Source organism: Balearica regulorum, chromosome 9 (genome assembly GCF_011004875.1).
Source record: "Balearica regulorum gibbericeps isolate bBalReg1 chromosome 9, bBalReg1.pri, whole genome shotgun sequence".
NCBI classification, from domain to species: Eukaryota; Metazoa; Chordata; class Aves; order Gruiformes; family Gruidae; genus Balearica; species Balearica regulorum.
Window position 1 is genome coordinate 13,808,253 of NC_046192.1, and position 17,821 is coordinate 13,826,073.

At 52.8% G+C, this 17,821-nt stretch overlaps 1 protein-coding gene across 1 annotated transcript; it reads left to right on the top strand.

The window, feature by feature from the left end:
- Positions 1-5,483: 5,483 nt before the first annotated feature.
- LOC142602924 (zinc finger protein ZIC 1) lies at positions 5,484-9,815 on the top strand. The gene is made up of 4 exons (XM_075761177.1): positions 5,484-7,145; positions 8,332-8,495; positions 9,026-9,213; positions 9,543-9,815. The coding sequence occupies exons 1-4, from the start codon at positions 6,170-6,172 to the stop codon at positions 9,565-9,567; spliced, it is 1,353 nt and encodes a 450-aa protein (XP_075617292.1). The 5' UTR covers positions 5,484-6,169; the 3' UTR covers positions 9,568-9,815.
- Positions 9,816-17,821: the final 8,006 nt, after the last annotated feature.

Below are 17,821 nucleotides of genomic sequence, written 5' to 3' on the forward strand. Positions count from 1 at the left end.
CTGTCTCCCCAGCAAAGCAGCACATGTTTTATGGAGTCATGAAGTTTCCATGGCTGATTTAGAAAAAAAAAAAAAATATGAAAAGACATCTTTTCAGTTCTCCTTTGATCTGACATTCACCTTCTGGCAGGCTATTGTAAAGCAGGTTTTTACCAACTCGACTATATTGTTTACAGATCCTTCCCTCCCGAAATTAAATTTCGGACTCTCCGCGAGTCTCCAACGCAAGTTGTTGTCTCAGCAAGGATTAGTATATCACCACCCTGGCATTTCTCCCTGCCTATAATTTTCAGCTTGCTCTTTGCACTCTGCAAGGCAGAGGACTGCCACTACAGCAGGCAGAACTTTGCACAGCTTGCTTTGAGCGGCAGCAATAACCCTGAGAACGGATGTGGGGTTTGATGCAACGTCCGAGTCTGAATTTTTGCAGACATTTTTTAAATTATCAGTTTTGGTGTTTGTTTTTGGTTTGGTTTTTTTTGTTTGGTTTATTTACTTAATTATTTATTTAAATACAGAAAAGCACACTAGGATCTGGAATCAGTTCCTTCAAAGGGGATTATTATTATTATTATTATTATTATTATTATTATTATTATGGCTGTTGCTACTATTATTATAGGGACTTCAGGGCTGGTAAACAAAAATCTTTACAAATGCAAATAATTGATGATATTAATTATAAAACTTCATCAGCATATCACAGTCGTACTCTATCACAAATAATTTGATGTCCTCAATGTTTTCACCGCTGTGATGAAAATTAGTTCCGAAATAAGAAGAACTGGAGGAACCCCTTAGGAATTAAATTTTCTAGTCGACTTCCATTCATCCTCACGCTTTTATCAAGTCAGAGCAGCAAACACTGCCTCGCTAGCGAGAGGTTTGCAGGAGTTGTGCTTTATTGGTTAGGATGGGAGGCTGGAGGAGTGCTCAGTTCCCAAGCACTCGCCAAAACTTGTTGAAATTGGACAAATAATAAAACAAAAATTCGCTGCATTTAATATTCCAAATGGTTACCAGATGACAAAAAACGAAGGCAAAACGGTTGTAGATTTCAGAGTAAATATTGGCTAAAACTCTGGCTCGACCTCACGCCTTTCTCATCTATGCAGTGCCACCGGCGGAGCGGGAGGGTGAGGATGCCCCAGTGCCCGACCGGGTCGGATCCCGGCCGGGCCGAGCCCCGGGACTTCGGTGCAGGGTACCAGTTCCCCCTCCGGGTGCCACGCTGGGGCTGGGGGTGCGAGGGGTTGCAGAGCCGGTCCCCCTTCCCCAGGGACTCACTTCTACACCCGGCCAACCGTGCGCCGGCGGAACCCGGGTGGGTTCGGCGGCGTTGCCCTGGGATGCGTGAGCCGGACTGAGCGTGCGGCAGCGGGGACGTCGTGTGCCCCGCCACCACCGGCTGGTCACGCAACCTGTGCTTTCCGCCGCCGCGCAGGGTGAAGGCAGCGCTCGCCGGAAAAGGTCTCGGTGCAGAAACAAAGTTCCTCGGCTCCGGATGGAGCGAGCCCCGAGCCCAGCCCGGCAAACGAGCTGCCCGCCCGGCCGAGCTCCCCGGGGCTGGGGCACCGTGCGTGACAAAGGAGCAGCAGGGCGGGGGGGACGAGGGGGTCTCGGCGAGGAGCCCACGCGGGTCCCCATCCGGTCCGGCGCTGTGCCGGTGCCCGGGGAGGGCACAGGGAGCCGGGCTCGGGTCAGAGGTCACCCTCGAGGGCATCACCCTCGCCGGGGACTTGGGAGCATCTCCCCTTCCCCAGCCGGCGCGGGGCGGCCCCTCGGGGCCGGGCCGGGTTCTCAGCTCCTCCGCGGGCTCTGCGCGAAGTTAGCGGCGGCACCCAGCTCCTTTGGCAGCTCCCCCTGCCCTGCCCGCGGGTGGGTGAGGGGGTGGTAGTGGAGGGGGCCGGCCGGGCTCCCGGGCTCCGTCCCTCCTGCACCAGCCTATGAAGAAGGGCGTGCGGTGCCGAAGCGCCGGCTCCCCCGGCGCGCCCCCGTGGCACCGGGCGCGGTGGTGGGCGAGGCGCTGGGCGGGGAGCGCGTCCCCCGGGACGCCTCCCCACGGGGCTCGCCATTGTCAGAGCTCCTCGCCCTCTGCACGGCGCCCCGGGCCCCCGGCCCCGCCTGGGCGGCCGCAGGACCAAGCCAGACCCGCCGCCCGCCCGTCCCCACAGAGCCCGGGCACTGTCGGGGCTGGAAGCGCCTCCACCCTGCTCCGCAGACCCCCGCCGCCCCGCGTTGCGCGGACAGCCGGGCCGCCCCCACCCCCACCCCCCGCCCCGGATTCAGGGGGGCGGGCGCGGCGGCCGGCGGAGGGTGCCGGAGCCCCCCTCGACGGCTCCTGCGCGCTTCTCCCTCCGCCCGCCCCCGCCCGCCGAGGTGCCGCCGGGGGCCGGCCCCACGTGGGCCAGGAGCAGCCGAGGCACTGCCCCCCGCCCCGCGGGGCTCCAGCCCGTCTCCCCCGGAGTGCCCGAGTCTCCTCCCGCCGGGGCCCCCCGAGGGCAGGGAGCTCTCGTCCAGTCCTTGGGACAGGCAGTGGGGGTTAGCCAGCTGCCCGGGCTGCCCAGGCACCCCCTGCTCCCAGACACTTACCCCTGCGACCTGTTGAAGGTTTCCCCTCATTTCTGAACTGGCAAAAATAAAGCGGGGGGGGGGGGGGGGGGGGGGGGGGGGGGGGGGGGGGGGAAGGGGGGGGGGGGGGGGGGGGGGGGGGCGGGAAGGAAAAGAAAGAAAGAATGAAAGAAGAAAACAATAACCCCCCCTCCCTAAGAACCCACCACCTCTTTGGCGCTTCCATCGAGGCGGTCATCCTTCATTTCTTCTTTTCTTGCTTTCTGGAAGCAGTTAGGGAATGTATGATGAAGCAGAAATGAGCCGTCAGGATGATATTTTAATGGCTTATATGTCACGTTGGTGCATGTGGCTTTGAACTGGAGCAGCTTTCGTTTCCTGCAGAGAGCGCGCCGCAAATCCCACTTGATAACTTCTACAACCCACAACATTTTTTTTTTTTTTTTTTTTACATTCACTCTTACACTGTATATTTAGATACGCTTCCTAAAAATACCCTCTCGTCTGCCTGCTCGTATATTTCGTACCGACCTGGAACGATCACTGGGTTCGCCCTGCACTGGGAGGCAGGCTAGCGCTGGACTGCCTAACTTTCTGGACCTCCTAATGCCATCGCCCTGCAGACTATACAATAACACTGGCAGCTCTGTCCTTTCCTTGATTTTAGCACCAAGCACAGAAAGTAACGTAACACCCGCCCAAAGACCACGTCCACACACAGGCGCGCTCCTAGAGCGGGTATACCTGTTGCTATAAGCTATTGCAGTTCCTTGGAATGGGTTTGGCAGAATAAATGCAAACGTGTAGATTCAGCCCAGCGTTATTCTGAAAAAACTGTAAAGCCTCCCAAGATCCAGGGGAAACTACATAATACATCTGCTCTGAGAGCGATCTCCACGCACCGAGCCCAGGCAAACTGCGTTTGCAGATAAACTGCAGCGAAACATTCCTTCGAGGCGTATCAAAGTTTATTTCTTGTTGGTTGGTTGGTTGTTTTCTAGGCGCAATGGCCATTTTTATACCTCTCGAAATGAAGGAGTTCTTACCCGAGAAGGGTTCGCGCAGCAGCGCTGCTGGTCTGATTCCCCGGTACCTGCGCGGCGGATTGCTTACCGGCGCCTTTAATTAGAGGGGATGAGTTTAAAGTTTCTTTGTTTGGCACTAGGAATTGGAGGGGCTCGGATTGAGCTGCGAAGGAGGCAAGTGAAGGGCTGAACAAAGGCGAAATGGAAGGAGTCCGACTCTTAGCGAGCTTTTGGTGTTTTCGTTACCAGAAAATAATTAGAGCTAATGAATATGCAGGCGACTGAGTAAATAAATAATTTGCCAGTTTTATATATGTACACACACACACGGGCACATACGTAAGTGTATATATGCATACGCCCACAAAGACGTCTATATGTTAAAGTTTCACGAGATCTTTTTTTTTTTTTTTTTAGTGCCGAAGCATCGTTTAAAATACTGTAAAAATGTTGCTTAGCTTAATTGATTAAGCCACAAAGGTTTTCTGCTTTTAAATACCATACTTATACCTTTCAACAATCATTTTAATATATAGTCAATGGCTCTTTGTAGCGAGAACAAAAAAGAACTATCCGCAGTTTTTCAATAGACTTTGAGCTGGGGAAAGACAGGTTAATCGAGGGTTGCATCTAGAAAACAACCAAGTGTTGTATGTTTGCACTGAATCCAAATGTCTGCATTTTTCTAACTAAATCAAAGGGAGTGTTATTTCTTTTTCTGCTCACTCATCTGAAGGTAAGTAAATTTTCTCTGGCGATCAAAAGCCTGGTCAGCAACAAAGACACCGCCTGCTTTTTCCACCGTCCTGGTGTGGCAAGTTGAGGAATTTCAATAACTGTGACAAGGGTGACTGATTTGTGAACTAGAAAAGATTTGAATGTCAGAAAATTTACATTGCTCCTATCGAGGATTTAAAATAAATTTTTACAAAAAAAAAAAAAAAAAGAAGAAAAAAAAAAAAAGGGAGGGAAGAAGTATCCGGGAGTTTCATGCAGTAGGAGGGGAAACAATGTAGGTTTGGGAAATTTACAGTTTTACCTGAATGAAAGAGACTCCGTAAAAAGAGAAGGAGAGAAAGGGAGAGCGAGAGAGAAAGGAGAAGGAAAACAACAAAAAAGAGGCGAAACAACAACAACAAAAGTAGAAAGTTAAGAGTTCTCACCCACCTGCGTTTTGATGGGTGCAGAAAACAAGATTTATTTCAGAAACCTGATGGAGAGATAGAGTCAGCTACCCAGAGAAATCACGCCTGGTGTTTAAAAATAAAATCAAATGCCCCCAGCACCTACTCTCGCAGAGCTTCAGTTTTAAACAAGCGGAAAACAACTTCAAAAGAAGCGAGTCCCTACAGGGGCTTCTCTTTTCAAAGCCTAAAAAGTTGCTCAGTGATCTTAAAAATTCTGGATCACCAAGAAATCATCATTACCATCATTATCAGGGTGCGGGAGAGAGAGGAACAGAGAGAGGGAGAGCGGGGGAGAAAATCACCCTAATAATAATCAAAGATTTTTTTTTTTTTTCCTTAGCACACATACACACAAAAAGATGCACTGGAAATATTTTCGTGGGGGAAAAAAAAAAAAAAAAAAAAGGTTTTATATATTTAAAAAAAAAAAAAAAGTTGCTACTCCTGCAGCCCTGTTTGTCAGAAGGGATGTCAGGGCGCTCACAATACCTGCGATTGATGAGGCGGAGGGGCCAATCAGCGGCGGGAGGCGGCCGTGCGCGCCCCTCGTTGGCGGGGCCGGGGGGAGTTACGCGGGGAAGGGGGAGCCGCCGCCGGCCAATGAGCGCCCACGTCCGCCCGCACGTCGCTCCGCCCCCGGCTCCCATTCATCAAGGGGGGGGACGGTGTCGTCTTTTCAATTCATTTATCTGCAGGAATGATTGCCGCTATCAGTCTCGCGTTCACCGCCCGGCTGAGGAGGTGAAAGTTTCTCCCCAGGAAGATAAACCGCAAAAGACAATATTGTGCATGATTTGCGCCTTTTTTTGCAAAGCGAAAAAAAAAAAAAAAAGGGCCCCAAAAAAAAAAAAATCGGGGAGAGTGTGGGGAAGCTCGAAGAGGAGAGAGAAACAAGCTCTCGGCCACTTTGCAACATTCCTATAGCCAAAAAAATCACTGAAGGAAGTTTCTTTTTTGTTTTGTTTTTTTGCTGCCCGTGTTGATCTCTCTCCGTTATTGTTATTTGCAGCCAGTTTATTTTTGAGCCCACCCAACCCCCCCCTCCCCACTTAAACCTCCCTGAAAAGTCAAAGCAGAGAGACAGTGAATATTTTTGGGGCACATTTTTGTTATTATTATTTGCAACTGCGAAGATCTCTTCCCCCCTTCCGCACCAGCCTCTTTTTTTTTTTCCCTTTTTTTTTTTTTTTTTCCTTCCCCCCCTTTTTTTTCTTCCCCCTGCGCTGATGCCGAAGGGGGTGTTTTTGATGTGGTTGCTTTGGTGGTGATCGTCGCTGACTTTCCAAAGAGGGTGTTTTCGCCGCTGCTGCTGCTGCTGCTGCTTCTCTCCGCGTTGTGTGTGTGCGCGCGTGCTTTTTTTTTGGTTGCTGCATCGACGCTGGGAAGATGCTTCTGGATGCTGGACCGCAGTATCCCGCCATAGGAGTCACTACCTTCGGATCCTCTCGCCACCACTCCACGGCCGATGTCACGGACAGAGAAGTGGGGCTGGGGATCAACCCCTTCGCCGACGGCATGGGCGCCTTCAAAATCAACCCCAGCACCCACGAGCTGGCCTCGGCCGGCCAGACCGCCTTCACCTCGCAGGCGCCCGGCTACGCGGCGGCGGCCCTGGGGCACCACCACCACCCGACCCATGTCAGCTCCTACTCCAGCGCCGCCTTCAACTCCACCCGGGACTTTCTGTTCCGCAACCGCGGCTTCGGGGAGGCGGCGGCCGCCAGCGCCCAGCACAGCCTCTTCGCCTCCGCCGCCGGCAGCTTCGCCGGACCCCACGGACACACCGATGCCGCGGGACATATACTTTTCCCGGGGCTGCACGAACAAGCCACCGGCCACGCTTCGCCTAACGTGGTGAACGGGCAAATGCGCCTGGGCTTCTCCGGAGACATGTACGGCAGACCCGACCAGTACGGCCAGGTCACCAGCCCCCGCTCCGAGCACTACGCCTCGACCCAGCTGCACGGCTACGGCCACATGAACATGAACATGGCAGCCCACCACGGGGCAGGGGCCTTCTTTCGTTACATGAGGCAGCCCATCAAACAGGAACTCATCTGTAAGTGGATTGAGCCCGAGCAATTGTCAAACCCCAAAAAGTCCTGCAACAAAACTTTCAGCACGATGCACGAGCTGGTGACTCATGTCACGGTGGAGCACGTTGGAGGACCCGAGCAGTCCAATCACATATGTTTCTGGGAAGAGTGTCCGAGAGAAGGGAAACCTTTCAAGGCCAAATATAAACTTGTAAATCACATCAGAGTCCACACAGGTGAAAAACCTTTCCCCTGCCCTTTCCCAGGCTGTGGCAAAGTGTTTGCCAGATCAGAGAATCTCAAAATACACAAAAGAACTCATACAGGTACGGTAACCTTCTCCGTGGCTTTTCTCTCTGCGAGTGGAAGCGCCGAGCGCCGGGGCCGGAGCGGGGTGCAGGGACCGGCCGGAGGGGCCGGGGCGCTGCTCGGGTCGGGCCGGAGGCGGGAGGGGGTAGGTGTGATTCAGGGCCCCTGATTTTGCCGGAGAGGCGGGTTCGGAGCTCCGCTGCAAAAACAGCTCGGTCACAGCCACGCCAGCAGCAGCAACAAAAAGAAAATTATCCCTGCCGAGGCAGAGGGGGAGAAAGGCAAGGTTTGCTGCTGGGATTGTTGTGGGGGGGGGGGGGGAGGGAAGGCGGTGGGGTGGGGTGGTGGTGGGGGAACCTGTCCTGTTTAAATTTATAGGTTTTAATTAATTGTTGTTCGGCAGTTTTGACGGTGGCACGATGAGAAATTGTGCTAAATATTGCAGGCAGCTCATTCGTCTCCCCTTTGCAATTCAGGGCTTGGTAAATATTTAATTCCGAGGAGCGATTTTAAATAAACCCAGCCCGGCGCGTTAGTGTGTTATTGTTGTGCGGAGGGCAGGCGCCGGGATCCCTGAGAACTTTTCCCCATCGCGGGAGGTGGAAACGCAGCAGCCCCTGGCTGGGAGAGCTCTCTCCCCCCGCTCCCACCCTCGAGCGCCGAAAGCCAGAGCTGCTTTCCCGAGCGCTTTTGCCGAGGGGCTGTGGGGCTGCCCTCGCATTGTATTCCCCGGCCGGATAATTTTCAATATTGCAAGAAAATACGGGGGAGGGGGCTGGGGTGGGTGAGAGAGTAAAATATCACGAGAATGAGCTATAAAAATGGAAACTAGACACTGAGGATCGTGTGTAAATACCAGCACGCCTGCTCTCTCGCTTGGAGCGTTGCGAGGAGGGAGAAGTGCCCAGGGCTGGGGCTGCAAATGAAACTCGCCCCTCGAAAGGGGGGGAAAAAAAAAAAAAAAAAGTTATGTAGCTCCCCCCTCCCCGAAATGGCCGCTGAGCAGGGGTCGGAGGTGCCGAAAGGACAGAAAAGAGAAGCAAGGTTTGGGGATTCGAGCCTCGTTGAAGTTAGAAAGTTGCAAGTGTTTGAAATGGAGCCCTGGGCTTCCGTCCGGCGGTGCGATGGGGACAATGAAAAATCCAGCCGGCCCTGCTTAATCAGATCCGTTTCCCCCCCCCCCTCCCCTTCCCTCTGCAATAGGTGAAAAACCATTTAAGTGTGAATTCGAGGGCTGTGACAGGCGCTTTGCAAACAGCAGCGACCGCAAAAAGCACATGCATGTGCACACTTCCGACAAGCCCTATCTCTGCAAAATGTGTGACAAGTCCTACACGCACCCCAGCTCCCTCAGAAAGCACATGAAGGTAAATGGAGGGCGCCTGATGTGCGGGGCTCGGACGCCGCCTTGGGCCTGGCCGGGGGAAAGGGCTGCGGGGACGGCGGGCAGGAGCGCCCGGGCCGTGGGGCGGCGGCGCGGCGGTGCCTGCGGGCGGAGCGCGGCCCGGGGCCGGCCGGCTGCGGGGCTCCGCGCTGCTGCGGCCCGGCCTCAGAGTCCGCGCCGGGCCGCGCCGCCCCCCGCCCGGCCGCGCTCAGCCCCGGCCCCTCGGGCAGGGCCTTTTGTCGGTGCGTTTTATCCGGGGAGGGGGGGGGGGGGGGGCAGTGCGAGGAGGCGGCCGGTGCGGCGCTGCCCGGCCTCCTCCGCCGAGCAGGGGCCGGGGCCGGGGCTGGGGGCGGGGGGGGGGGGCGCTGGGGCCGGCCGGAGCCCCGCGGGGATGCCCGAGCCCGAGGCTGGGCGCTGGGTCCCGTTGTCTGGCGCATCCCCAGCCGAAGGCGACCGCCGGCAGGGCCTCCGTCCTCTGCCGCTCTCTATTTCTGCCCGGGTTTTCTCTTGCAGGTCCATGAATCGTCCTCGCAGGGGTCCCAGCCTTCTCCCGCCGCCAGCTCAGGCTACGAGTCCTCCACCCCTCCAACCATCGTGTCTCCATCCACAGAAAACCAGACCGCCAGCTCCTTATCCCCTTCCTCCTCCGCAGTCCACCACACGTCCAGCCACAGCACGCTTACATCAAATTTTAACGAATGGTACGTCTAAAACGCTAAAACAAAACAACAAAAAAAACACAAACCGAAACAAAACAAAAAAGCCCCAAGCGAGCAAACAAATACCCTATTTAAAGACTCCAAAAATAATGAACACTTTGCAATCAGAATTTAAATGAGCAAACAAACATAAAATGCTGCCAGTAGACCCAGGACTGAGTAAAATGAAGACTTCATTTTAAATTTTTTTTCCTTTTCCTTCCTTTCTTTTTTCTTTTTTCTTTCTCTTTTTCATTTTTTCTTTCCTTTCCTTTTCTTTTTTTTTTTTTTTTTTTTTTTTCCTTGACTGTTCTGCTCTGCTCTGTTCCAAGGCTTGGTAGGCGAAGGGGTGAGTAGAATGCATAAGAAGACAAGGTTACCAGGGCAAATGCCAACTGTGTAGGGCTTTACTGGAAACCACTGATTAGAGATCTCCAACTGCATGTCTGCTCGGGCAGCGGCCTTCCCCCCCCCATCCCCTCTTGTAAATACAGAATTATTAGCTTCAAAAACAAAACAACAAAAAAATGTACTGTTTGATTTTGTAAATAGTTATATCGCAAGTTGAATAAGGGGATCTGTGGATTTGTGGTCTTTGCATATATGTGGGGGGAGGGGCGGGCGGGCGGGCGAGGCGGCGGGGAGGGTGGAGGTGGTGGGGGGGCAGAGGGAAGAGGTAGAAATTCAACTATTTGTACTGAATGGCAAGAATGTTCTAGTAAATGTGTACCAAAATGTGAATTACTTTGTATTATTACAGTCTAAACGTCGATCTAACAGAATATTATTGGTATTAATGTGCTTTTTTGTATAAAGTGCAACATTTCGTCCCAAAGTCCAGTCTAAGTAGTGCAGTAAAATGTTGTTACACGTCCTGTCAAGAAATTCGTATAGTGAAAGCCTGGATCTGCGTGTCAAACTGTTACATTTGTTTATGTAAAGTGATATTAAAAAAAAAAAAAAAATATAAACTATATCTGTCCGTTGCTTTTGGCAAATACAAGAACATAATGTATATAAATCCTAATTTCCATATTTATCCGCATGTAAAGGTCCGGTTATACATGTTACAAGATATTCAATATTTATGGCTAGAAGAATTGGTATGTAAAATTTAGTTTACAGAACTGTTTGGTAACATTTCGTACCTTATTAAAGATTCTTAAATCCCATGAATTGTGGTAGGAATTCTTATTCGCTAAGTCAACCTGCTGCAACTCCAACTAGCTTTAGGATATTAGAATAAAACTGTCCCAGTTTTTCACTGCTTTCCATTATGTCATCACTAAAGCAGCGAAGGTGATATAAATGTGATAAATGAAAGGATCCCTGCTGGCATTACTATAGTGTATAATTAGTATTTATATCAAAATTTATGAAACAAATTTTCGGCCGCAGTATAATTTAAATGACCTTTGCAGACATAGAATAACAACCATAAAAATAACAGAAATAGATTGCATATGCTACATAAATATTAATGTGGGGAATTGTTACACGAGAAGTGCTGCACTCCAACACTGCCCATGAATCTGCATAGACTGGGTCCCTAAATTAAATTAATTCGGATAACATATATTAGGAGATTTAAAACAGAGGAGATTTCGGTTGCTATTTTAATTTAAGGCATTTATGACCATAACTAATTCTCAGGCAGTGGATTCATGACTTTCCTTGGGCCTTTTACTCCAAGAAGTACAGCACTGTTTCACGAAGGCTGTTGTTGTTATTGTTGGGTATATTTTTGGTTTGGTTTTTGGGTTTTTTGTTTTTCTTTTTTTTCCTTCCTTCCTTCCCCCCCCCCCTTTTTTTTGATATTCCTTAAAACGTGATGTTAATTTAAATCAATTACTTCTTATGTTATGTTATTATTATTACTATAATTTTGCCAGTGTTAATAGCTTTCTAAAAAATAAATCTAGGAGATAAGAATTATTTTATGTAATTTGATTATCTTTCTATCTCTTTTATTTATTTCTCATTTACTTAAGAAATTCGTTCCATTGGCTGGCGTTGATACAGTAAATTTGTAAATGAGAAGACAATATAAAAAATCTAAATTACTTGTGCTTAATGACTGTAGCAGAACGCCTTTTCTCTAAATCAGATTGTCTTCCTTGCAGTTTAGTTTGATAGATTTGCAAGCTGTACTGCTTCCACTAACTTAGCTACGGTTGTTGGAACTGTTGGGCTTTGTTCCTGGTTGTAGCTTGCATGATCGCCCCATTAAGCAGACAACATATCAACAGACAACACAAATCATGAGGTTGGCTAAAGCTGCGAGGGCTTGTGATATGTCATAGAGTGAATTGCACAAACTGACCTTCCAGTAGACCAAGATGACACTTTAACAGCTTCTTTAAAGAAATATTATGTGTACAGCGAGTCAATAGCCATATTAACCGCTCGGGGGGGGGAGGGGGTGCCGGGGGAAGCCGCTCTCGGCTCATATCCATGCGGGCGCTCCGCAGCTCCGGCGGTAACCCATCCAGAGCGCGGCTCGCCTGTCTCACTACAAAACCCCGCGAGTATTTTTCTTTGTCTGTAAGATTTGGGGATCTCCCTTGGAGATTTTTCACCGCCCCAAAGCACACCCCCCCCCCCCCAAAAAAAAAAAAAAAAAAAAAGTTTGCCTTGCTCAGATGAAGCCCCACTCCGGCCAGCCCGGCATCCCCGTCTGTTCCCTGCAGCACCCGTGGGAAGGCTTCGCTTTAACTTTACTTTCTGCAAAATGTTATTATTATAAGGCTAATATCAGTTTTCAATGAAAAGAGCGCCACCTTGCAGGGCTTGGCGAGATAGAAAAAGTTGGAGCCCGGTGGGACTCGGGCAGAAAGTGTTTGGACTTGAGGAAATGTAACCCACCGGGCAAAAGACCCGGGGGGAAAAATGTTTCGTGCGCCGAAAATGTTACTTTGCGCCAATATTTCAGGTTAACTGTCCCACCGGCTTGACCAGGCAGAGGTTTTTTAAAAAATAACCTTAGCGTAGCTAAAAAAAAAAAAAAAAAAAAAAAAAAAAAGTAGAGATCCATCCCACTGTAAAATAAAACCGGAGAAACGTGGTGGAGATGATATATTTTAAAGACGCGTATTGCAAGTTTCTTTGAACTTGTGTAAAGTCCCTAGCGGTCGCTTAACACAGATCTGTTACTTGTGTGTATTGGAGCACTTGGCTAATGAGTATTCTTTTAAACTTTCGGTCTGAGGTTTGTTTGAGCGTCCTACAGCAAAAAGAATGATTTTAGTGTTGTTGTTGCTATTGCTGCTGTTGGGTTTTTTTTTTTTATCCGGGGTGTGTGGGAACGGTGCAATACTGGTTGATCGCCATCCCGTGTATGTTCTGAATTAGCGAGGATCACTGGGGCTGGAATTGCTAATACTGAATTCAAGTCCACGCCATGCTTGTGCTGTTCGCTTGGCTCTGGAAAGGGGAGCAGTGCTTTGAAATCCTCGGCAGAGAGAGGGGTGTTTTTGCAGGCAGAGAGGTTGCGAGGCGTCTCTCGGCCGTTTCTGCGCTGTTTCAGTCGCTAAAGACAACTTTGCTCTAGCAAGGCGCCCTTTGCGGACTTACTCACGAAGGCTTGCGGGGAGGAGCAGGAACCCCACCTCTCCAGCCTCGACGGGCACCACGATTTTCTTTCTAATGTCTGGCTCTCGAGATGCTGTCGGGGTACTTTTCCTGCGTGGGTTATTAGGTTTCGAAGCAGGCGGGGGCTGTCTGCGCGGGGTCGCGCCGAGCCCACGGCAGGCCGTGCCGGCAGTCCCCGCGCCGCTCCGCGCTGTTTCGTGGCAGCCCGAACGCTGGGGCCCGACGGCCGCCGTCCGCAGGCTCCCGCGCCCGCGGAGCCTCCCGCCGCCCAGGGGAAGGGTTTGAAGATACCCGCAGCAGCACGGCCGTGCTGGCGGGAGGGTGCAGGAGGCTGTTTGGGGTGCGGGGGGGGGTGGGTGGGTGGGTGTGCGCGCTGTCCCCTCTCGGGCGACGTGCCCGCGGGGCGCACGCAGCAACCTCTGGCCGTGCTTGTGCTGTTTGCACGCAGAAAGTTAAACGCAAAACAATAATCGGGCGCTTCCATTTCCCCCCCGAAAGAGTCGCCTTTCAGGTCACTTTAATGGCTTGTGAATGATCGCTTGAATTTTTTAAAAGGAGAGTCCGGCATTCATAGGACGAAGTTAGCTTCTTTAAAGCAGACGCTGTTTGAAATGGGGGGACACGCTCCGCGCTGGCCTCGGCTGCTTATCGCCCTTGTTTCAGCCGTAGGGAAGTAGCAGTCCCCCCAGGCTGATGCACGTAACACCGGGACTTTTATTTACTGCTTTTCTGGCCACGCTGGTAAACGGCTCCGACTTTGTAAGTTTTCCCACGTCCAGAGCTCTTGCTCCTTTCTGAGCAACTTTTAAAGGGAGCAAGCGGCGAGCCCGGCGGCGGGCCGGTGCCGGTGGGCGCGCAGGGAGCCCCGGAGCGCGCCCCGGTCGGCAGGAACCCCGGCGCGGCCGGCGCGGAGCCGCAGCCCCGCTGCAAAGCCCACTTCCAGCAGGCAGGACGGGGAAGGAGATCCCCTCCGGAAAAGGCTGCTGACACAGGGCAGAGTGTTTCAAGTGACCTGATGCTGAAAGAGCCGGTGTGCGTTTTACCGCAGGAGCTCAGAGGGAGAAGAATTCGTGAGCGGTATCCCCACGGAGGAGGCTGTACCGTTTATTAGACACGTTATGTATCACCGGTGTAAGATGTACAAACGCGTGTACGCACGTACGCACCCCGTTCACCCTCGCACCACGTCTGTGCACCCGCACACGGGTGTGCGTGCCCGTGTCCGCGGGTGGGAAGCGCCCGCCGCCCCACGCACACGTGCGCCCTGTGCACCTCGAAATAAGGGATCGAGCCCCGCGGCGCAGCGAGCGGCGTTTCCGCGGGAAATAGGCACGTTTTCTTCAAAATGTGGCGATTCTCTCCCGAGCGGGGGGTTTGCTGGCGGGGAGAGGCCGGGGAGCGCTGGGAGGCCCGGCCGGGGCCCGGCGCGGCTGCGCAGCCCGACCCGCGGAGCGCCTCCGCCGCACCCGTCCTCCGCGCCTGGCCGCGGGCCGCCACCGCGGGCGCGGGGGATCCCGTGGTGGGGACGTGCCCTGTCCGTTTTGTGGGTGTAATCCACAGGACACGCGGTCGTTGCTGCAGATGCACACAGGCTCACCGGCATCACCGTTCGCGTTACTGGTTTTGTTCCAAAGATATACGTATCTATAAATACATATACATCTCGCTGGTTTTGTATGTAAAGAAAGAGTGGAGTTTCTAGAAAGAGACATATTCACGTGTTTACGTGGAGGTATATTTTTGAAGGCTCACGTAACCTCTATTATTTAACGCAAACGCCTAAGCACAATGGATCGCGTTTGTAGCAAAATGGGTGTGTTTTCCAAATTCACCCAGAGAGGTTAATAATTGAGATTCGTGTTTTCAACTAGGCACAGGGCATATTTCTTGAACTTACTGAACCTACTAAGGTGGGTTCTGTTTCGCTGCGAAGAGGCTGTGTTTTAGGGTGCCCTGTACATTAAAAATGGCCAAGGTTTTTATTTTATATCAAATTTTTTTTTTTTTCGCTGCTAAACTCTGTGGGTCAGATTTGGTTCATCTTCGATAACAAGAAACACGATCCTGTGAAGCGAAGGGGCTATTTTTATCATGCAGCTGGAAGCTGTCATCAATTCGTAACATTTATTTCGGCTTTAGAACGATAGTATAAAATAGCATGAAGTTTCCAGATGACGCCCGTACTGCAGACAGGATTTTTCAAGTATAATAAATCAAATTAATTACCTTTTAGATATATACGATCATACTACCTCTCTATGAAACTGCTATTAAAAAAATGGTCCGTGTGTGCATCTGTGATTGTGCATGTGTTTACATCTCGGGACCAAAACACGGAATTAGCTGTCTGGGGGTAGCTGGAGCGAGGCAGAGCACATGATCAGCGGTGCACACTCAAGCCCACGTCCACACATGCCCTTTCGCGAGACGTGGGCAAAGCTTTGCTTGGCAAAAATCTGAAAGTTGTGTACTGGCACGGGTCAGGACTTTGAGATCCTTTTGGATCTTTCTCACTTCCAAAAATCCCGCGAAGAACACGGCCAAAAGCTGAAGAACAAAATAGAAGAAGGATCCCCCCCCCCCCGCCCATCACAAGCCCCCCCGGCCCCCCACCCGCCGGGACATGTGTTTTGTGTTTGATATTGCCTCTTTGGGGGGGCGGCCGGGGGGCAGCGGGTCGGTGCGGGGCTGCCCGCCTGGCGACGGTTCCTAGAAACCGGGGCCGTGCGCGGGGGCGGTGTGTGTGTGCGCGCGTGTGTGTGCGCGTGTGTCTGTGTGTGTGTGCGTGCGTGTGTGTGTGCGCGCCCGTCGCGCACCCCGGCGGCAGCCCCGGTGGCGCATGCGCGCCCGCCGCCCGGCTCCACGTGCTGTTGAATATTTATGACTCTCGCCACCTCCCCGCCGCCCGCGGAAGGTAACCGCGCCCGCCTCCGCGCCCGCGCAGGGGGAGCGCCGCCGCCGCACGTGCTGCCCGCCCGCCCCGCGCCCGCCGCACCCCAGCGCGGCCCGGCCCGGCCCGTCCGGGGCTGCTCCCACCGCGCCGTCCTCCTGCGCGCATCGGTGCGCCCGGGAAGGCGCTTTCCCCCTTCCCCGCCTTGCCCGGCATGTTGGGCAAACGCGACCTCCTTAATTTAACGGGTGCTTTAGCAAATCGCCGGCTGCCTCCGCACAGTAATTCTCAGCTCCGGTGTCCGCCAGCCGAGTGGCTTTTCGTGGGCTTATGTGGCAAAACGTAACGGGCGCAGTCGCCAGAAAAGTACGGTCTCGGGGGGCGGGAGAAAGGTTCTTGTAATGGATTCCTTTCTGCCGCGCTCCTCTTAGTAAAATCTCATTATGCTGTATGGCCCATCATATTTTATTGCTGATATATCGACATCGCGTGATAGATCCGAGGAACAAACGCGCTGTCTTGGCATTTATTCCGTTTGTAGGCTGCAGGGGTTTTTTTAAACAAATAGTAATAATTCCCAGCACTCATTGTTCAGCGGCACAAAGTGATTTTAAAGCCTTTTGTACGGTGGCAAAATTACATCCCATGTTATCAGAAATGTGCTTCTCGATCTTGCTAATGAGGTGGGTTTTTTTCTTTGCCTCCAGAGCCCGGTAGAGAGGGGGCAGGACGGAGCCAGGAGCCCTCGGAGCCCGCCCGGGGCTCCCGGGCACACCTGGGCGCGCTGGCACGGCCGCGGCCGCGCAGCCCGGCCCGGCCCCTCCGAAGTTCCCAGCACGGCCCTTCCGGGTGGAGCGAAGCTGGCTGGAAATCTCCCGGCGACAATTCCCTCTCCGCAGCCCCTCTTTCCTCCTTCCCCTCCGCCACAGCCCACCCCCCTCCATCGCCTCCTCTCTGCCCCTTGCCCGGCGCTACGGAGAAACGCGCGCCCGTCGGTGTACGCGCAGGGGCTGGGATGTGAAAGCCTCTCCGACCAACACCTTGAGCGCCTGTGCCCCCCTCCCCGCCCTGCTGAGGCTTCCTGCGCGCCCCAGCCAACTACAAGAGGCGACAATAAAGCCGATGTCCATCATGTCGCCTGTTCATTTCAGAAAGGGCAGATCCTGACCCTCCGTTCCCCAAGTGGAAGCTTGTTTCGGGCTCGCACTTGAGGGCACCATTTACTCCAACCTTTACACAGATGTGTATGAACACATATTGCTCCCCCCCCTTCCAACAAGGCTTTTTTTCTCTCTTCCATTTCCCCCCTTAGCGGAAGAAGCAGCTCCCCGGTATTTGCAGGGGGCGCGGAGGCCGTTGAGGGGCACAGTGGCACCCGGGCACACACCTGAGCCACATGCCCCTGCCTTCGCATGAGGACCCGCTCGCATCGTTTAACTCCCAAGAAAACTGTTGATCTCCTCCAAGTGTGAGGCTGAACCTTGGCGTTTAGTGCTCGTGGCTGCGTCGCTTCCTCCCTCCCCCCAACCCTTTCCCCCCCCCCCCCCCCCCGAGTTCGTCCCTATTCTGTATTCCCGGAGATGCCCAGGCTCCCCCCGGCAGTGCTGGGGCAGACACGGGGCGCGGGCTCCTGCGCCGGGACGGGACCGCGGAGCGTTTGCTGCGGGGGCAGGGGAGGGGGACATGCCCTCACTTTTTAGCCAACTGGATCAGGATGGTCATTATTATTATTATTATTATTATTATTATTATCATCATCATCATCATCATCATCTTAAAATTATCCCTTTGTAACTTGCAAAGCGCTTGTAAATTTACCTTAAACCTGATTTCTTTCCTAGCCAATGGTGTCAGGGGCCGGTTAGCCTGTCCCTCCGGAGCATTAACCCTTGTCGCTAGCTGGAGTGAGTGAGAAGCTGAGGTTTGGCCCTGAGGAGCTGTGTGTGTAGATCTGGCACAGCTTTGCTCCCTTAACTCCTGGATCTTTGTTTTGGTGGCGACCAGGGAGAGCAGGGAGCGCTGTGCTCGCATTTCCCTCTGGCTTTTACGCACACACACACACACACGCACACACACAAATCCCCCTTTCCAACTTTCTGCCTTTTGCGCTTCCCTTCCAGTTTTTTTCAC